General features: G+C 47.7%; 1 protein-coding gene across 4 annotated transcripts in view; it reads right to left on the bottom strand.

Moving 5' to 3' along the window:
• TDRD5 (tudor domain containing 5) overlaps positions 1–21,782 on the bottom strand; it is a 43,725-nt gene that overhangs the window by 18,278 nt on the left and 3,665 nt on the right. For 2 of the 4 annotated variants that reach the window (XM_039486663.1, XM_039486660.1), the window contains exons 2-9: positions 14,285–14,518; positions 11,770–12,162; positions 11,114–11,292; positions 8,755–8,838; positions 7,283–7,339; positions 6,201–6,354; positions 4,382–4,491; positions 2,088–2,308 (exon numbers count right to left, since the gene is read on the bottom strand). In XM_039486663.1, the coding sequence (XP_039342597.1) occupies positions 2,088–2,308; positions 4,382–4,491; positions 6,201–6,354; positions 7,283–7,339; positions 8,755–8,838; positions 11,114–11,292; positions 11,770–12,162; positions 14,285–14,518 (1,432 nt within the window). Of the gene's footprint in view, positions 1–2,087; positions 2,309–4,381; positions 4,492–6,200; positions 6,355–7,282; positions 7,340–8,754; positions 8,839–11,113; positions 11,293–11,769; positions 12,163–14,284; positions 14,524–14,968; positions 14,988–21,782 lie in introns of those variants that run through there. The other 2 variants (XM_039486662.1, XM_039486661.1) reach the window with 2 other exon arrangements.

Below are 21,782 nucleotides of genomic sequence, written 5' to 3'. Positions count from 1 at the left end.
GGACATAGATTGAGAGTATAAAATAAGGGACAGTGGCATCATCAGACCACTTCTTGTCCCTCACCTACACCAAAGACAACAAGAACAATGGCAAGACAAAGACTTAGAACTGAGGAGATTGGTCTCATGCTGGGAGGGAAATTCAGACTGAGAATTAAGAACCATAACCTGCCTACAACATCCAGTGAGATGAGAAAAACTGTTTGATTCAATTCTTGCTTAGTCTAAAAGTTTAGAATATGTGTTTACTTTTTGTTTTCTTAAGGTAACTATCTCTGATCTTTGTGCCTACCACTTATAATTAGGGCTATGATTATATCACAGAATCCATGACTTCCAGAGACCTCCGTGACATTTTCTGCCCCAGGGCTGGACTACTGTCAGCAGGCAGCCCCACAGCTCTCACCGCCTGCTGGCGGAGGCCCACAGCAGCTCTGCAGCAGGGGGATCCCAGAGCTTCCTAGGGGTCCCTCAGAGCTCCAATCCCTTGTGGGGAGCTGAGCTCCCCACAGCTGCCCACCCACCAGGGCGGGGATTGGACCCCACAGCAGCCCAGCTACTGTGGACGCTGGGCCCTTCTCCCTTCCCATTCTGTCTGTGATTTTTACTAAAAATATCCCTGACAGGTCACGGGCTTCTGTGAATTTTTGTTTATTGCCTGTGACCTGTCCGTAATTTTTACTAAATATCTCTGACAAAATCTGAGCCCTATTTATAATCACTTAAAATCTATCTTTCTGTAGTTAAACTTATCTGAATGTTTTATCCTTACTAGTAAGTCTGTCCAAAGTGCTTGTGGAATCTGCTCGGATTACAAAGGCTGGTGCATAGCTACTTTCCTTTGATGAAGTGGTGAACTAATTACTGAGCTTCTACTGTTCAAGAGAAGGTCTTGAGCAGTGGAAGACAGTATATTACTGGGGTGCAAGGCTGGGGACTTGAGAGATTTACTGGTGTTTCCCTGTGTATAGTTCATGAGTTGCATGAATGCTCTCCACGACATTTAGCTGGGTGTGCCTCTGCATGCTGATGGCTGAGTGATTACAGTGCCTGGAGGGGTTTGCTGCTGGTCACTGGCAAAGCATTGAGAGATAGAGCCCAGGCTGGAGAGTTAAGGGGGCCAGTGATGTTCCAGGATGCTCACACAGCAGTATGTAAAAAAAGTATACGTAAAAAGTATAGTTAAAAACTGAACTCTAACACAGATCTAACAGAAGCTGTCAACCTTTAATTTGTTGAAATGTCAAAAAATACCAGAATCTATTTGAATTTTTCATAGTGGTTCAATGAAAAATGAATAGAGAGAATTATAAGCATTTAAAAGTCACCCTATTTGGCAATTTTTCATTAAGATTGTATCACTTTTTTGGTGCTCCTTCTGCAAGAAATCTGACACATTCTGGGAGCTGTCCTTTAGTCACTTTCCTGTTCCTCATGCATGAATTCCTAGAATACGAGTTATTCATCAGTAGTGATGCTAGAGAGCATTTCATAACTATCCCTGAAAGCAACATGTACCCCAGTCATAACAAGCTTTTACTTTAACACAAAACCTTTAGATAATGACATTCCCAAATGTATGGAAAGCATGACAGTCAGATGTGCTGATCTGCTGATACAAAAGCACAGGAAGTAATTGTCAAAGTGTTGCCTTACAGTGCAAGTTTGATGAAGCTGGGGTAAGTAGTGCTTTTTGGTATCTGTTGGAGATGGACGTGAAAGCCTTAAGGGGTCCTATATCAACAGTGTTGTAGGCAACATGAAGGTGTGAAGGAATGCATAAGTCCTTTGCCATAACTATTTATTTCCATGCTTTTAAATGTTGGGTGGATGAAGTGTGTCCTGCTGCAGCCTTAACTGCCACCAAACATAGTTCTTGTTTGCCAGTTATAGAGGAATGAGTAAGCATTATGCATACATGAACGAGTAGAGTGCATGCACATCTGCACCAACACACCCAAGCCGATACCAACCACAACAGCAAACTGGGTGCCCTGCTCTCTCAGCAGCATAGCACATGCATACACATACTCATGAAGAATCTGCACAGCAGGCCACAGCACAAAGCTGATGCAACGCTTTCTCACCTCATCTCAATCATCATGTCCTCCAGCATCTCAGATGTTTCCCTGCTACATATCCGGATGTAGAACTGGTTAGGAGAGATGATGTACTCCACAAAGACACCCACTAGGGTGCTACTGTCCAGTGCGGGGAGACAATAAAGGCTTCTGTCCTGAACAGCATCAGGGGGGATCTCTGGTTCCGCTATCTCCAATGCTAGCTGTAGCTCCTCCACATCCCAATACTGCAGAGCCAAGAAAAGGAGTAAAAGGATCTGGTGCTCAGACAGATGGTTAAATGCTGGTGCTGTGGGTGCATTGAACAAGGACAAGCAACCGCCCCATTAAGATAAAACCCAGAGCTGGTGGGGCTTGTCCTAATACCTACTGGGAAGGATTCTAAGTGGCACTGTACAGCCTAAGTCCAGTGCTTAATTTGTAATGAAAGAGGTGCTGGTGCTCGTGCTCAAGCAATATTTTTACTTTGATAAGTGATGTGACAAGCCCAGAGGTGCCGGGGCTTTGAACTGCCGAGCCTAGAGGTGCGAGGACTCAGCCCTGGCACAAATTAAGCACTGCTTAAGACCTATTGCAATGCCCTTCCTCTTGAGGTCTTCAAATGACGAGGGCTGGCAGATTTAATTGGGGTGGCTCAGACCCACAATGAAGGAGAAGGAGTGCCTGACCCACCCACTGCAAATATTCCAATTAAACATTGGGTCTGACTGGCTCAGCAGAGGAGATCATCTGCCAGCAGAAAGTTCTCTGGGAACAGAGAAATTCTAAGAACTCTCTCTGGTATATGTTACACCCACCAAGAAAGCAAATGGGGAAGAAACAGATACCTCACACCAGATTTGAGAGTGACCTCTGAACAGCTCCCATCTGGGAGCCTGGAAAATAGGCTATTAAACGCAAAAAAACTATTTTGTCATCAAAACTTAGAGGCAATCCCAGAAGGGAGCAAGCCAGTCCCTTCCATGAGAGGACTTGACTGAAAAGGTTAATCAAATCTTTTTTGGTTTCATTTAGTTATCTGGGTGCATGCAGTGGCCTGGAGGCAGTGCTTTCTGCTGCCCTACAGAGATTCAGACTCCATCTGTGTACACTGCTTCTTGTGCCAGCAAGGAGAGTGTGTGCCACAGAAGTAACTTCAGGACATGGAGGGTTGAGGCAAAAGAGAAAGGCACATCACCTCACCTGGTAGCCATCCCTACTGGACAATACAGAAGCAATGCAGATGAGCTCAAAAGATCGCCTCATCAACCACCACAGGTGGAAACTGCATTGTGGGAGTAAGGTACTTAGCTGAAGGAACACATTCATAAATATTAAGGCTAGAAGGGCCCATTATGATAATCTAATCTGACCTCTTGCATAACTAGGGCCTTACCAAATTCACAGTTCATTTTGGTCAATTTCATGGTCATAGGATTTTTAAATTTGTACATTTCATTATTTCAGCTATTTAAATCTGAAGTTTCACGGTGTTTGTAACAGTAGGGGTCCTGACCCAAAAAGGAGTTGGGGGGGAGGGGCGCTTGCAAGATTATTGTAGGGGAGGTTGCAGTACTGCTACCCTTACTTCTGTGCTGCTGCTGGCAGTGGCCCTACCTTCAGGGTTGGGCAGCTGGAGAGTGGTAGCTGCCAGCTGGGAGCCCAGCTCCAAAGGCAGAGCCGCCAGCAGCAGCAGCGCAGAAGTCAGAATGGCATGATATGATACTGCCATTGTTACTTCTGTGCTGCTGCTGGCTGAGAGCTGCCTTCAGAGCTGGGCACCTGGCAAACAGCCACCCCTCTCCCGTCACCCAGCTCTGAAGGTATCACAGAAGTAAGGGTGGCAATACTATGACCCCCCTAAAATAACCTTGCGACCTCTCTCTGCAACTCCCTTTTGGGTCAGGACCCCCCATTTGAAAAATGCTGGTCTCCCCCATGAAAGCTGTGTAGTATAGGGTAAAAGTACACAAAAGACCAGATTTCACGGCGGAGACCAGATTTCATGGTCCATGATCCTTACCCATTATTCTCTGCATCAAGCCCATAGCTTCTTATTTGAGTTACAGCGTATCTTTTAGGAAAATATCCCATTTCAATTTGAAAACTTCAAGTGATGGAGAATCCACAATGTCCATGGGTAAGATGGCTTTGGATAGGCTGGATACAGATGCAGAAAGATTCCAGTGGCTCTGCAAGGCTGAGTCTGGCTACAGTACACTCTTGAAGGGATATTTAAATTCCCAGCAGCCAGCCACACAAATCACAGCTTTCAAACCTGAAAAGCAACCCTGGTCATTACATTATTGAAGGCCACTCACTGGTTTCACCGTCTTTTTTACCACATTGAATACTTGGCTTTTTTTCACGTCCAGAGCCTCCGAGTTCTCAGAATGGAAATCCCAGCTGGAGACCTTGAGCTCAGCAGCACCTAGTGAAGATGTCAAAGAATCAGACTGACAGATCTCATCCTTTGATTACTCATCTAATGGAACCAAATGTGCTCTGTTAGAGGATGAAACAAAAACTTGTCTTAAAAGCTAGAGCTGTTACTTTCCAAGGCTCCATCTACATTCAGGAAATTTACCTTTGCTCTTACTCTAGTGCAAATATGTTGCACTGAAGTAAAGCAGGGCTTACACAAGTGTGACTTAACCCAATAAAGAAATTGCCCCTGGTGTAACTACATCAAGATAATTACACCTGCACAAATTCCCAATGTAGATACACCACACTGCTGTAAAACAGGGCTTACAATGCCACAGTTTATACTGCTAAGTCACACTACACGGATGTAAATTTCTATAGCATACAGACACTCCCCAGGTTATGCAAACCCAAATTATGAAATCCGCACTTATGGAAAAAAAGTTCCATATGTTCTGTAAGCTTTTTTTTTCCTGGTGTGCATAAATATTGGGTATACGTTCCTGACTTACGCAAAATTCGACTTACGCAAGGCATTCCAAAATGGAATGCAATGCTTGCGTAAGTTGGGGAGCAACAGATAAGGCCCTAAGAAAGGAAGGAGAACACATCCATTTGGGCTTCAGAAAGCAATGAGAAAAAGAACTGATGTACATCAAGATACAAAAGCAGAAACACTAATAAATTCTTTCCTTGCCCAGTGGCACATGCTACAAAACTCATTGATAAAAACTTCCCTTCTCAACCCACAACAAAAAGGTTTCAAAAATATCTGCATTAAAGTATAATCTGCAAGATGCCAACAAAGCAAGCTTCCCTCCATAGAGAAGGGAAGGAGAAACAGATGATTTGCCTTCACAATTCAAATGGACAGCACTTTTACCACACACTTTCCACTGCTGTGATACTAGTCACAGATTCCAATACTTGCAGCAGAATCTAATCTTTGATTTTATAAAAAAAAAAAAAGGGGGGGGGAAGCTAGCCTTTATTGTGAAAATACTCTTTGGCGATGAACCTAAGCCAGGGGTCAGCAACCTTTCAGAAGTGGTGTGCCATGTCTTCATTTATTCACTCTAATTGAAGGTTTCGTGTGCCAGTAATGCACTAACATTTTTAGAAGGTCTTTTTCTATAAGTCTATAATATATAACTAAACTATTGTATGTGAAGTAAATAAGGTTTTTAAAATGTTTAAGAAGCTTCATTTAAAATTAAATTAAAATGCAGACCCCCCCGGACCGGTGGCCAGGACCCGGGCAGTGTGAGTGCCACAGAAAATCAGCTCGCATGCCACCTTCGGCACACGTGCCATAGGTTGCCTACCCCTGATCTATGCTATTCTGTTTTCTTGACAGCCTCAGACAGTAATTCTAAAACAGATGTGAAGTCCCCCCACTCATCTCAATAGGTTTTTAACTTTGAATATAAATGTCAAATCTAAGAGTTTCACTCAGGCTTGACAAATCCACTCACCAGTGGTAAGAAATGAGCAAAGCTCCTAGCGTGTAATGCTGCATCGTGTTCTGAATGCTACTCTGTTTAGACCAAGGTGATAAATTGCATGATGAGACTTGTAGACTCTGCTTCTCTTTTACAGATCCCATTTTTAAGGGACCCTGCTGTAGGTCTTCGTCAGTGACATCTGTCCCACCAGCAGTATTTTGGTGACTCCTGCCCTACAGTGAAACATGGACATACAAACATCACTTACCATCTGCTAAGCACTTGGATTCAAGATCAAAGACCAGCCAGTCTTGTTCGCCTTCCTTGCGCTCAACATGGAGAATATCATTAAGGGCCCCAACGAACTCCATCACATTTAAGAACCCCAGCTCCTTCACGGATAGCTTCTCTTTAAAATGTGCCTGTTGCCAGAAAAGAAGAGTTTTACAAGGCATATTCAACTGCCTTAAAAAAAACAACCTGCGACCACACCATTCTAAAGGGAGTTAAAAGCATGGGGAGGAAAAAGATTCCAAAGCTATAAAACCAGTTCAATGGTATCTTTTAAACAAAACTGTTTCACAATCAGGACTATAAGCTGGTGCAAATCATATCCAGATGACTTGCAACCTTCTCATTCTTGATGCTGGACATGGAATGCAGCACTCTACAGCGCATCAATTACAAGGTTCATTGCTGTGTAACAAACACATACCTGATCCCTAAAACCAGACATAGGATGTAGATTTACATTTTGCACATCTAATAATTTTGTTAAATGACCAAAGAATGTGTTTCGCTGGAACACATGACTATAGATAGAAGCCTGCACCCAGACAGAACTAGCTTGAACACTAGTTCCCTAATATTAGTGGAGCTGCTCCTCAACAGCAACAAAAAAAAAAAAAAAGACTATTTCTCAAAATACATATATTCAGTTCTCTTAAGCTTCTTAAGAAGGGTATTTCATTTACTTACAGGTTTCCACAAGGATTAGAACAATCAATATTTCAGCCTCTCTGGCCTACCTCAAGATTAGTTAAATAAAATACCCTTTTAAAACTGTTTAAAAGAATTATTGGAGTAATTAAGTTTTGGGGGAATATTCCTATTTCCTCATTGCCAGCATATGAATGGACATGAGTTAGGCAACATCTTCGCTCCTACAGGTATTGATCTTCACCATAAAGCCAACACAGAGTTGGCAGCCTCTTCTGGAGGAGACCTGCACTGAAAAGAGAAAACTACTCTACCAGAGCTGAGAGAGACGCTTACAGAGATCTACATGTACCATGCCCAGCTTTAACCAAACTGAATAAAGACTCCCTACCTGCTAGAGGCAAAACTTACCTCAAACTCACCAGGTAGCTTAGAAGCAAGCAAACCCTCAGGATACTGGGCTGCAACCTACACGATAGGAAAAGATGCATCATAACCAGACAGTTGTGTACCTGGACCTTAGGTGAAAGAGGGAGTAAGAATAGGCTTCATATTGCAACACAGACAACTAAACAACATCTTGTTTTGCACACATAACAAGTACTTATAGAAAGTTAGGGGCCCTAGCTTTTTAATGACATGCACTTTATTACTAGCCCCTGTGGCTAGATGTGTTGGACCTTCTATCTGTCACTGCCCCCAATTAGCAGTGCTTTGCCACTCATCCAGAACCTCAGGCTTGCATAACTTGATTTCTGAGGGTACATATAAACTGGAAAAAGAGGAAAGGACTATAGATAGCATGTGCCTGTTTGGAATTCATGGCTCCACACAGTGAAATGAGCAGGAGGAGCAAATGGAAGAGCCCTTTAAATGATCTGCATTTTGCATTTGACCTGTTGGCCTCAGCTGTGGCCACAGGCCCTGCTAGAAGATACAGAAAGTGCACTCAAAGCCTGCTCAGTTACAAGAGAGAATTTCAATGGAAAGTATCTATCCAGAAGAGTAATTTACTTGGCATGGATTCATCTGTCCCAATCAGCAAGTCCACACATCTCTGAACTCAGTGCAGAGAGAAGCTCTATTGTATACAAGGATTATGAAAATTCCACATTGTAGAATAGCTGCAAGGATCAAAAGTCTAATTTCCCAGCTAAATAATCTAGGCCAGTGGTTTTGAAGACCTTTTCCATACCTTTACCTTCTTTTCCAAAAAGGCACCATCCTAACATCCCTAGCCAAATTTAGCCAAAAACCCCTCTCCCACTTAGCAATATGGGAAGGACAAAGTAGTCATGCCTGCTACATCTACCTGTTCACAACCTCCAGGTTCAGAACCCCTGACAGCTATGCTGAGAAGCCCCAATTAGCAGCCCACCATTGTATTTCAGTATGGTTGCTTAAGTGCACCCATAACAGGAAAGGTACTGTCCACACTTATCGGAAGATGGTGAGCTCTTTAGCGCATGAAGTATCTGTAAAATTTCAGTTGCTGTGAAGGGGAACAGTTTAAGACACAAGCAGTAAAAGAGAGGATAGTAGATTATTCTCCAGTGTGATCTCACTCCCCCTAAATACACACATTTAAATAGTCTATAGGGTGTCTCCACCTTTTATAGGTTCTGGTTCTGCACAAGCATCAGGATTCATAGATAGCCTGGAAAAACCCAGCAGAGAATACAGATTATCTGATGGCAAAGACAGAGGAAACATATTTCAATCTTGCTGACCCCACACCATCTTCCCTAATTTACCTGTAACCACCAAGTCTACTGAGAAGCAGTTGTGGTGTTCCTTGATCATTAGGCTTTACACATGCTAATGTCTAAATGCTTATTCCTGTCCAAAGCTTAGAGACATTTCCAGATATGAACAACACTTACAACTCGGATCTTTTCTTTGAGTTCTGAGCTGACTGTCCCTCCGGCTCCCTTCTGTGCAAACATCATCTTAATATCCTTCTCCAACTTCAAGAAAAAAGCCAAAAATCATACCAAGAACAAAAAGGTGAATTCCAAGGCTCAAGAAAACTCATATCAATTGTGCAATCAAGGGGGCAATAATTACAGTAACAGATTTGTTTATTAGTGGAAATTACATAGAGATTAGGATTGCAGTGAAACAGGACTGAATGTCAGCATCTAGCAAAGAATTTTTAAAACACACTGCATGCATAAGATGCACAACCATTAACTCTAAAACTGCTCAGATACAGGGCACTTGGAATGTCTAGTAGTTCTTGCCCTCCATAATCTCTGGTGACTATTCTGTCGCTCGCCAATACTGATGATGGGTCTTGCTGTGATGCAGGGGTCTTCAATTAATTATTGCTTACATTTGCCATTATACCACCGGTGTTGCACCACCTCATCATAAAGCAGACTTCGTGCCAGCCATAAGCAGGGCTGTCCCTAGCCATTTTGGTGCCCTATGCAACCCCCCCTGGGGGTTGGCTGGCCCCAGGCCTCCACGGGTGGGGAGGGGGAGACAGTTTGGGAGGCAGGGGGGAACCACCCCCAGCACGAGCCAGCAGAGTGCAGCGGGTTGGGCCCAGGTCATGCCACTTCCTGCCACCCAGTGAGTACAGGGCAGGCCCAACCCTGCACCCATGGGGCAGTAGGAAGTGGAGTGACCCAGCCACAGCCCACTCCACTCTGCTCCCCTGGCTCCCAGCCTTGGGGCTTAGGGGGCAGGGGGGAACTGCCCCCCAGCACTCACCAGCGGCGCAGCTGGGAGCCAAGGGAGCGCAGCAGGCTAGGGCTGGGTCACTCCACTTACCGCCGCTGGTGAGTGCAGGCCCAATCCCTGCTGCAGACCTCAGGGGAGTGGGGGCGGGGCTGGGGCAGAGCAGGGGCAAGGGCAGGAAAAGGTGGGGCAGGGGATTTGGGGAAGGGCTAGAGGGGGGCAGGGCTTGGGTGGAGCAGGGGCAGGAGCCATGGGGAAGAGGCGGAGCAGGGGCTGGAGCAGCATGCAGCTGCTTAAGGCACTAGGAAATTTGGTGCCCCAAATTTCCTGGTGCCCTACACAGTTGTGTACTTTGTGTATGGGTAGGTACAACCCTGGCCATAAGCAAGCTTTCTGGAGCTCTCAGAACACCTCACACACTTTCTTTCATTCTTCCTTTGTCCCTAAGGCTCTTGCCATGGCATATGGGCCTTCTAGCAGGAACTAATTATACTGCAGCCTATTACAATTCTGGATCAGTTTCCTCCCACAGCCTACACTTCATCCAAACCTCCCTGCTAAACCTATCCTTTGTATTTTTTTTCCCCCACTCATGTCTATGCACCTACCCCCATGCTGTCCCCGATATACAGAACTCTCTCTCTCTCTCATTTGCTAAATGACCCTCTTAGGTGTGAAGTATTATTCATTTCAAATCCCTCCTTAACACATGCTGCTCCATTAGTACTTCAACAACGATCTAAATTAATCCACACCACCTCCCATTTGTACCATTAACCACTGTATTAATTGTGGGTCAGTATTGGATTGTCTGTGCCTGATCACCTAGGTAAGCACACTGGGGTGAGGACAGTGAGTGTTTTCCTTTGTCTGACTATTGCCTAGCACACAGAACTCAATAAAAATGGCTGGCCTTTGGACCAAGCTCTTCCCTGGTGCTAATAAATGGTCCAGTTATATTCTACCTCAGCATAGAGCCCATCAGGACCAGAAAGGACAAAGGAAATAGTGTCTTTCAGTTATGGCATTACCTGGAAAAGCTTCCATTCTTTTTTGTCCTTGGGAGGAAGTATATCTAGTAGTCTGAGCAAAGTACAGGGACTCAAGGCTCCTGGTTTCTATTCCTTTCTCTATGAGATTCTGCGTGACCTAGGACAAGTGACTTAACCACAGTGTACCTCAGTTTCCATATGTGTAAAGTGGGAATAGTTACCATGGCTTATCTACCCTCACAGGAGGGTTATGAGGGTTAATGTTAAGTGCTCTGAGATCTTTGAGTGGAAGGCACTCTATCATTAGGTAACATTACAGGAATTGGCCAATGGGTGATCTGTAACATGAGTACAGAGATTTTGCACACCAGAAACAGGATTCTGATAGCCCACTGGACTCCCATGCCAATATCAATTTGTTTCCTGTTGAACTAATCTGAAAACAATTTAGAAAACCTTGTTTTGCCTTGTACTGATGATACACTATATCCCAGAGACAATTACATTATTAAATGACTCTGCTTAAGGATAAGAGACCCCACAGATCACTACTTCAGTTACTCACTTGTTTCAGTCTCTCACCACAGTTCCCTACTGCTGCTTCCACTGGCTCTGATCCCCATTTTGGTGTTTCGAGGCTCTCTGTACATAAGACAGATCCTGGAGGGGGTGTCCTAACTGCAGGTGGTGGCAGAGAATCAGGCTTGGCCTGCTCTGCTTTCTTTGGCTGAATCACCATCTCACCTTAAGCAGAGAAGAGGTTTATACATGGCATTAATCAAACTACGTGAACATGCAGATCACAATTTTCCATTTCCCTGGCAAGCAGGCAGGCAATGTTGGGCTCACACCAATGTTTATCCATCTCCACAACAAAGAGGCAATCTTTGTCATATTAATAAAAGCTATCTATAGAGTATACACTTCAGATTAGCTAAATTCGCCCCTCTCCATCCACCTACCCCGGAGAACACAGAGGAGGAACCATGTAATAAAGCCCCAAGTCATACAGAGCCAGAACCCTTTGGCACTGGGCTGGGCACACAGCTGTGGCAGCAGCACCACTACAGCCCTCCTGTGCTGAATCCTAAAGGATGGGTGCTATTGCAGCCAGTGGAGACCTAGCCCCTTTCAGCTGAAACATGGTCTGCTTGAAGAAAAAGTGACAATATGTGCTAATGAGAACTACCTGCCCCAAGTTAAATACATATACAGCCTCACCCTGTGACAGCTTTTCCTGCTGTTGCTTAACTGAGGGGCTTTCCTTCAGGGTCAGCAGAGAGCCTGCCCTGGTCTGCTCAATGGTAATGATATCAGAGGCTGCGCTCAGCACTTCAGTCATGGAGAAGAATCCATAGCGCATATACTGGAATGTCCGTCCAAAACGCCTGGCGAAGGCCTTATCAAAATCTGAGAGCAAGACTGGGGACAGACTCAGCAGGTCCTTCAGCTCACTCTTCACCATAGCTGGCAGGATCGGAGGGGTCCGGCCCCGCCGGGGCAGGCTGGGGGGAAAGAAGGCATTTGTTCTTCGCGTGACATTTCGCACCTTAGAACTGGTCCTCTGTTTGGCAACCAAACTTGCCATCCCCCTGGTGGTCTCATCTGCAATGACTAAAGCAGCAGAAATAAATAGTTAAAGCTGTGTTAGGTAATGCTCTTCCTCTCTCCCCTTTCCCTTTTACTAGCCCCTTTCTGAGGAAACCCTCCTCTTCAAAGAGCACACTGCACTAATCAGTTACTGCTGAACTCTACCATTAATGATGGAAAGCACAGTAACATAGCTTTTATCCTCCCCCTGTAAGTCAGTCTGGATCAGCTTTAACATCCCATAGAGGGCAATGTGTCAGCACCATGATCTCAGCAGATCATGATCCAAGCAGAAAGGGCTACTGAGCCTACTAAGTGCTTGAACAGGAGATCACACGAGAGAACCCAGATATTGTAGAAGGCTGTGCTGGCCGCTCAATAGATGGCACCCTTCCCTGTGAGCCAGTCTTGCAACAAAACCCTACTGGACCTTTTGATAGTGCTACAGCACAATGTGCTTTACTGGAGCTACAGCCTTTTGAACAAGATGTAAAGCCAAGCCCCTAACCACCTGTCAGCATGGCATTTTTCACAATGTTAAAGGTGTTAGCAACAGTGTCCTGGACTAATTCCAATTTGTGCAGTTACATTCTATCTAAATTGACCTTGCAATTTCAATCAGATATAGCATTCTTTTTTCACTGCCCTACACTGATGTAGATACTGAAGCTAAACTGCACAACTATTTGATAAAGTGATCCCTCTATATACATAGCTGGTGTCAATTCATGGCAACTGTACATGTATTTCCCCCTTGTGCTCCAGCAAGGACACCCACTCTTGACTCCCAGCTCCTCACCTCTCTTGGGCAGAGACCCATATCTCTTTCCCTCCTGACAGGGGTTTTTCCAGGCTGCAGTTCCCTAGTAAGTCAGACTGCCTAATCAGGTCTCCATCTGTGCTTTGCCTTCTCATCAGCGGCTACAAACAGTGTAATTGCCCACAGTTATAAGTTACCACACAGCCCTTTCTAAGCAAGCACATTCATTGTTAAGGTGAAAAACTATTAAAACAATAAAAGAACCTACCCACCATGCAAATAAGCTCATTAGAGATCAACCTGAACTTGAGCAAGAGTTCTAGTAGGTGATTGCTCCTTCGAACCCCCCTATGGAGCTTTTCCATGGTTACAACAGCTGTTTGCTCAAAACACACATTCATAGATTGGCCTTTCCTTTATACTGCTTGTGTCTTTGCGTTTGAGAGGCCATGCATACGTCAGTCAGACAATGGCACTCTCCTCTGGGCATAGCATCAAAAAGTTGGGTCCGGAGGAGGCACTCTGCATTCACCTCCTCCCAGGTATTTCCTAGAAAACCCACTTAAACTTTGTCCCAAAAGTTCCTCCTTGTCTGGCATATTGTTTAAGAGTCCTTTGAAACTCAACACTTCTCAGGGTATACATTGGCCAAGTCTTTCCTTCCACGAGAAGTTGCATACAATCCCACAATAATACAATACAATAATACAAACTTTGCATTTATAATACAGTGGACTCCAAAGCTATTTAACCTTAATTCAATATCATCATCAGGAAATTGCCATATCTGTCACCGCTTGCATGGTGCTTTGGGAGGCCTCAAATTAAAAAGCACTATCTACATTCCTTTAAAACAAGCCAGCACCACCAGTGAGAGACGATGTTATTAATACTAAACCCTGAATACCCTCAGTTATAGGGAGCACATAGCTAGCCTTGCAAGATCTCTCTGGACTGATGGATTGGTATTATGGAGCTTACCAAAGAATTCTATGAACATTTTTGGAGACTAAGCTATGCTCTCCCAGCATTTCCACATCACCCCTCTTATTTCTTAAAAAAAGATTTTAAAATGTCAATTCATCCTCCCCCTGAGGCTGCTTGCCTCTTCAATTTTGCAAAACTCACTCCTCCCAAAACAGTGCTGCTGCTGATCATTCCAAAGACTCTGCTCCCAAAGGTGAGGAAACAAGAAAGAAGTAGGATCTGGATAACTTCCCCCACGTCCAAATGCTCCACATCCAGGTCCACAAGCTACAACAGCCTTGTATCATGCACATACAGACTACAAGTACAGCATGAGCCTGTTCTACTGAATGCCTTTCCATGCTTGAGTGAGGGTTCCCAAGTCATTTACTCCTCTTGCCAGGGAAGTCACGCACCCACCTTTCAGTACAAGACAGCCATCTCTACCGGAGCAGATGTTGACGACATCGGGCATGTCCTTCACCAGCTCCATGGTGGATCGGTAGCCCAAGGTGCGCAATGGGAGAGGTTTGCCGATCATAGTCCGGTACTCCTGCTCCAGCTGCACTGGGGTCAGGCCCTCTTTGACAGCCATCAGCAGCGACCTCACCTCTTTCCTCAGCAAGTCCATGAGGTGCTCTTGGTCCGACATTTCTGCGCTAGGGGAGAGACAGAGTGAGCAGAGCGCGCAGCTTTCAGCAGAGAGGAGAGGCACTGGAACCACGTCAGTGATGGACTTTTATAACAAGCCCTAGAGACAGGCAAGCGGGGGAGGGGGGGAAGGAGAGCGGGGGAAAAGGGGGGGAGGTAAGAGGGGGGAGTCTGAGCCAGCACCAAGAGTGCAGCACAACAGCCCTTGCCCCACAGTTACTGCCCCTGCATCTGCCTGTCCCCTTCTCCCTCAGAATTACTGCTCTTCCCCCCACGAAATTACTGTCCCTCATGCAGTTACTGCCCCTCCCTCACCCCCGGGGATACTGCCACTGCCTCTCCCTCTCCCTAGCTAGCGCCCCCTCTGCTGTTATCGCCCCTCCCCCATGGCGATTCCTGCCCCAAGTCCTCCTCCCTCCCATCCCCCCAGAAGCGTCCCGCCCCCACCCTCACCCTCCCGCGGGCTCGGGCTGTGTCCTCGTGTCCGGGTCGCTGCCTCACGTGGTGCCCACCCTGCGCGCCTGCGCACAAACACCCCGCCCCTGTGTCCTCCCACCAGACCATAGGGCGGTGCCGGAGGGGCGTTCTACCAGTGAGACCATAGAGAGCCGCGCCGGGGCGCTAGAGCCTCACCAGCGGCACATAATGCCACCTAGTGGTGCGAGCGAGGTACTGCGCTGAGGCAGCCCGCCCCCTGCTGGGGCTGGGCCAGGCCAGCCTTCCATAGGTGGGAGCTGCCCATGGGGCGGGGTCCCACAGTGACCCTCAGGTCCTGTGGGGGAGCAGCCAGGGCTGAGTTCCATCCCAGGTGACAGGCATCCACAGTACAAACGCACCCCGAAAGTTGTACTGAGTGGTCCCTTTGCTGAGCTCCCATCTGACCCTTCAGGCCACCCCAGGCGTGTCCCACAGAGCCATGTCCTACTGTGCCTTGCTAGCTGTGCTCATCCTGGTAACCCATAACCTCGTGAGGCACAAAGCAAAACACGAGATCTCTACGTGGGCTTCAGACAGACCTGACAGCACAGCTGGCTAAACCAATGAGAGCAATGGGGCCTTGAAAGCAGGCCCAGGATCTGCCACAGAATCATGATTGAGCCCTGCCCCTTCAGGCTCAAAGAAAGCAAAGGGATGGGGGGGAAAAGAATAAGAAAAAAATCAACCACACCCCAACATAAACCTCCAGCCTAGCTCCACAACATGAACACACAATCTCCAATTAGCATCAACTTTAAGCCCTTACACCAGGGGTGGGCAAATGTTTTGGCCCGAGGGCCACATCGAGGTTGCAAAACTATATGGAGGACCGGGTAGGGAAGGCTGTGGCTCCCCGAACAGCCTGGCCCCTGCCCCCTATTCGCCCCCTCTCACTTCCCACTCCCGATTGCCCCCCTCAAAATCCCAGACCCATCCAATCTCCCCTGCTCCTTGCCCCCTAACCACCCCCTGCCAGGATCCCCTAACTGCCTCCCAGGACCCCACCCCCTATCTAACCCCCCCTTCTCCCTGTTCCCTGACTGTCCCGACCCCTATCCACATCCCCTCCCCATGACAGGTCCCCTGGGACACCCACATCTATCCAACCCCCTGTTCCCCATTCCCTAACTGCCCCCCCACAAACCTCCACCCCATCCAACCGCCCCCTGTCCCCTGACTGCCACCCGGTACTCCCCGCTCCCCACCCCCTTACCATGACAGAGTCAGCCACAACGCCAGGCTGCCCAGCAGGGGCGGCGGGCCAGAGCGCTGGCAGCGCAGCAAGCTGAGACTGCAGGGGAGGAGGAACAGCAAGGGAGGGGATGAGGTCTAGCCTCCCCGGCCGGGATTTCAGGAGCCGGGCAGGACGGTTCCGCGGGCCGGATGTGGCCAGTGGGCTGTAGTTTGCCCACCTCTGCCTTACACATTCCACAGACCTACCTCATGAAAGGTTAGGAAAATTCCCAGAAAGGATCATTGCCCCACAACACTGATGTTTCAACACAACAGCACAATGTAATGGCACAGTGTGTATATTATGGCACCAAAACCTAGGCTTGTACAAAATTATGCAAGTATTGGAAAGTGTCAGACAAATCATTAAGACCTGGGCAGGGCCATCCTTACCCATATGCAAAGTACGCTGCTGCGTAGGGCACCAGGAAATTTGGGGCACTATGCTGCTGCGTAGTGTTCCAGTGGGCAGCCTGATCCCCCGGTCAGCTGAGCCGCCCAGGAAAGCTGCCCCTGCCCCTGCTCCGCCTCTTCCCCTGAGCCCTGCCTCTTCCTGCCCCAGATCTTCCCCAGACCCACCCCTTCCTCTGAGCAACATCCCAGGGGTCTGCAGCCGGGCACGCCCTGTACTCACCAGGTGGCAGGAAGTGGAGCAACCCGGCCCCAACCTGCTCTGCCAGCTAGTGCTGGGGGATGGTTCCCCCTAGCCCCACAAGCCTGCTCCTGCCCTCCTGCGGAGGACTGGGCCAGCCCCTGACCCCCAGAGGCCTGGGGCCAACCCCTGCCCCCCCCCGCCGCAGTGGGGCTGCGTAGGGCCCTGGACCTGGAAAGAAATGAAAGGGCACTAATCAATCCCAGTTGGTGTTACAAGCCTTGTGGATGGCGGGAAGCAGTAGAAGTTGTATATCTTGACTTTAGTAAGGCTTTTGATACTGTCTCACATGACCTTCCCATAAACAAACTAGGTAAATGCAACCTAGATGGTGCTACTAAAAGATGGATGCATAACTGGTTCCCAGAGAGTAGTTATCAGTGGTTCACAGGCATGCTGGAAGCAGTAGCGTAGCTAGCAGGGTGCAGGGGAAGCAGCCACTTCTCCTCAGCACATTTTCCATAAGCAGTGCCTTAGTTAGGGGTTACCATGGCGCCAGCGGGTGGGGCCTATGCTCCCTCCACTCTGAAGCTTGGTCTGCTGGGCAGCGCTGGGCTCCTGCAGGCAAGGGCGGGCAGCACACCAGGAGGAGCCATGGGGAGGGGGCGGCACGGCCAGAGGAGCGGGGGGGACACAGCATGGCAGCCCGCAACTCCCCCCGCAGATAACTTTGATGCAGACGGTTTGGTGGCCGGGCCCCTTGGAGAGCCCCTCTAGTGCAGCTGCAAAGCGGAGGCAGCAGCAGAGCCCGTGCATGGTGGAGGAGCGGACACCGCGGCTCTGCGCTGCTCATGACAAGCTCCGCGCACAGCCTGCTGCAATGAAGGCTCGGTGCCTGCCCCGCCTCCTGCACTGACTGGGTCCTGGGACAGGGAGGGGTCTCCCCCGCCTCCACGCGGCAGCCACACCGGGCGGACCCGCAGCCGGTCACTCCCAGCAGGAGCCTCAGTGCCACCCTCGGCTCACCAGAATAAAACTCCCCCGAGGAGGGGAGAGCGCTTCCCCCCTCCCGCCGTGGCCTGTCAGCATGACCCGCCCACAGCCAGGCTCCACCAGCAACCCCAGAAAGGGCAGCGCCCCTGGGATGAGCGAGCGAGCCAGACTGCAGCTCCCCCAGCTCCTGGCCGCTGAGCCACGCGCGATCTTGGCTACCGATTTGCCATGTGATAGGGGCTTCTGGGAGATTCGCCATGGTGGGGTTTGCTCTCTCTACTGCTGGCTGGGCTGGGCCCCGGAAAGAAGCAGCGGAAGGGCAGGCAGCGGACTCCCAGGCTCTCCCAGTCCTGAGGGCAGCTCCAGCCCCCTCTGCATAGAGAGCCCCAGGGACCCCAGCCCACTCCCATCCCCGGTAACCCCTCCCCAAGCTCCATACCCCGTGTACCCCTCCCATGTACCCCGTTCCCCTGCCTTTCCCTCTCCTTCAGCTCCCTTCGTACCCCTGTCCTCTGCCACCCTCCCTACATCCTCCCCTCCACCTCCCCTCAAATCAACCCGTCCCCCTCACTCCACATCCGCCCCTTCACCTCCCCTCGTACCCCTGTCCCCTGCCACCCACCCTCTACATCCCTCCCCTCAAACCCCCTGTCCTCTGCCAGCCTCTCTGTACAGCCAGGGGGGGCAGCGCAGCCAGAGGAGCGAGGGGCAGGGGCGCAGCATGGCTGCAGTGTGGCCAGAGGAGCCAGACAAGGAGGGGGGGCACGGCATGGCTGGAGGAGCCAGGGAGCCGCGGCCAGAGGAGGAGCCGAGGGCAGGCGCCTTTTTTATGTTTGCTCCCCCTGCTCTTAGAACCTGGTTACACCACTGGCTGGAAGGGCATAACGAGTGGGGTCCCGCAAGGATCAGTTCTGGGTCTGGTTCTGTTCAATATTGTCATCAATGATTTAGATAGTGGCAGAGAGAATACATTTATAAATTTTGCGGACAATACCAAGTTGGAAGGGGTTGCAAGTGCTTTGAAGGATAGGATTAAAATTCAAAATGATCTGGACAAATTGGAGAAATGGTCTGAAGTAAATAGGATGAAATTCAATAAGGACAAATGCAAAGTACTCCACTTAGTAAGGAAATATCAGTTGCACACATGTAAAATGGGAAATGACTGCCTAGGAAGGAGTACTGCGGAAAGGGATCTGGGGGTCATAGTGGATCACAAGCTAAATATGAGTCAATGGTGTAATGCTGTTGCAAAAAAGAGCAAACATAATTGTGAGATGTATTAGCAGGAGCATTGTAAGCAAGACATGAGAAGTAATTCTTCTGCTCTACTACATGCTGATTATGCCTCAACTAGAGTACTGCATCTAGTTCTGGGCGCCACATTTCAGGAAAGATGTGGAGAAATTGGAGCAAGTCCAAAGAAGAGCAACAAAACTGATTAAAGATCTTAGAAAACATGACCTATGAGGGAAGATTGAAAAAAATTGGATTTATTTAGTCTGGAGAAGAGACTACTGAAAGGGGACATAGCCATTTTCAAGTACATAAAAGATTGTTACAAGGAAGAGGGAGAAAAATTGTTCTTCTTAACCTCTGAGGAAAAGACAAGAAGCAATGGGCTTAAATTGCAGGGGGGTTTAGGTTGGACATTAGGAAAAACTTCCTAACTGTCAGCATGGTTAAGCATTGCCTAGTGAGGTGGTGGAATCTCCATCATTGGGGATCTTTAAGAGCAGGTTGGACAAATGGGTGTCAGGGATGGTCTACTCTAGATAATACTTACTCCTGCCATGAGTGCAGGGGACTGGACTAGATGACCTCTCGAGATCCCTTCCAGTTCTATGATTCTATGATTTTTCTGGGTAGAAGAGTATTGATTTATGTCCTTTAGATCCCATGCAATCAAGCCAATTTTCTCCATCTCTTTATTAATCAGTCATCTTATAACAAAGTGACTGTCCTTTAGAGCCAACACGATAGAATAATAGTTGGCACTTTACCCCTTCAAAGCATTTCAATATTAATCAGTACCTCTGTGTAAAATAGGTATTATTCCCCTTTTACATACACACAAACTGAGAAAAGAAAGGGACCAATTTTAATTTATTGCAACAAAATTAAAACAGATACATTTTACATATTTTGATAGTTTTTGGAATATTTTTGCAGAACTCTGTTTATAATCCCTACTTTACAGAGGCGAAATCCAAGGATGAAAAGTTAAGTGACTTGCCCAAGGGTAAAAGGGGAATCACTATCAATCTGGAGTAGAATTCCTGACTCCCAGTCCTGTGTTCAGGCCAATGTTCTATTTCTGTTCCTTAGTTCATCTGTGATGCCTGTTCAGTTATTTTGTTTATTTCCAAAAAGTTGTACATTTCAGTACAATTCCCAGTGACTCAGGCTACAGATTAAGGGGTTTGGAGAAAATGGGGAGAAATGCCTGCATTTGAGTAAACAATTCCTGTCTTCATTCTACACAGATTTTCCCCAGGGCAGGAGTAAACATGCTGCACTATTCTCAAATCCAAATTCCTGAGATCAGCTGAGAGTTGCTCAGCTGCAAACTGCTCTTACAAAGAACCCTTGGGAAATAGCATCCAGAACACCAGACAAGAAATCAAAGGTCCAGGCTCTTATAGTTATTAAAGATTGCACCGTACTTTTGGCGAGAAAGGGCCATAGCCAAAGCAGTCTGACCAACTTTCAGAATTACTTACTGCTGACCTGAAATTCCACTTGCAGTTCCTGTTGGATCCTTCTCTGTTCTCTTCCCATTCCACACTGTTCCATAATGTTGACATACCTGATTAAACAGGCAATTTTGGTATGTATATTGTTTATAAAGCATTTGTGGATGATTAAGGACACCATTAATTATGTATCACTGTTTTCTCCCAAGTACCTACCCAACTCCATTTGCTTGACAGTAGCCCCATGTATTCAACAGTTCCCTGGGACCAGACATCTGCCAGTAAAGAATTTTTCAAGAGCCTAACACTACAAACTAGACCAGGGAGTAGAAAGTTCAGAGTTCAGGCATGCCTGTAATATCCTGACTTAGCGGGCTGCAAAGATTTCCAATAAAACAGGAATCCAAAAGAAAACAAAGATTGTTGTCACGCTAACTACTCCCTTCCTCTTTCTCCTCCTCTAACAACGCACATACCTGCTGGACAACAGCACAGCTGTGCTTCTAGATAAACTCTGGATATCAGCACTAAGTCAGCACCAACTCATCAGAAGGGAGGTTGCTGCTTCTGTGTACTGAGGACTAGCATTGTCTAGCTGCTGAACTGATTTCTTATAGCATAGATTGGGCCTAACCACATTAGCCAACTCAGTTACAATTGTGTCTGCAGTACAGATAGGCCCAAAGAAGCTCTCCCTCAATCCATCCAAATTGCTTAGGATAGCTTGAAATCCTCAGATGCCAGAGTCAGCCTGAGCAAGTACTAACCTCTGCTTTGTTGGTGAGCAGCTCCCCCATATGGAAGAAAGCATACAGAGTGAGCTGGTACATAGCATGGCCCTGACAGACAAATCTCACTCCTCATAGGGAATGGAGAGTGAGTAAAAGTTAGAGTGCTCATATTTTCTCAAATGGAAAATGGGACACTGCACAGAGCCAGCCTGAGGCCCCCCTTTTTCCCCCCACTGCCCGCCTGTGCAGAGCTGGCCCAAGCTCCCCCCCACCGAGAACCCAAACCACACCTGCTGCCCGCCCTGAGCCCTCCCTCCCTCCCTCATGGAGCTGGCATCACTGCTCATCTCCATCCCCCCTGCATGTTCCTCTGTGCCCCCTTAGAGGTCACCCCCCACTTTTTTGGCAAAACTGGGCATTTGTCCCATTTCCTCTTGCCGACTGATGATCAGTCAGCAAGAGCACATGGGACAAATGCCCAGTTTTGCCCAAAGAGTTGAGACAGCCAGGACAGAGCTTAAAAAAGGGACTATCCCAGCCAAAAC

The sequence above is a fragment of the Mauremys reevesii genome, linkage group 8 (assembly GCF_016161935.1).
Source record: "Mauremys reevesii isolate NIE-2019 linkage group 8, ASM1616193v1, whole genome shotgun sequence".
Lineage (NCBI taxonomy): Eukaryota > Metazoa > Chordata > Testudines > Geoemydidae > Mauremys > Mauremys reevesii.
Note: the sequence above shows the minus strand (reverse complement) of the source record. Positions and strands in the feature narration are given on the sequence as shown.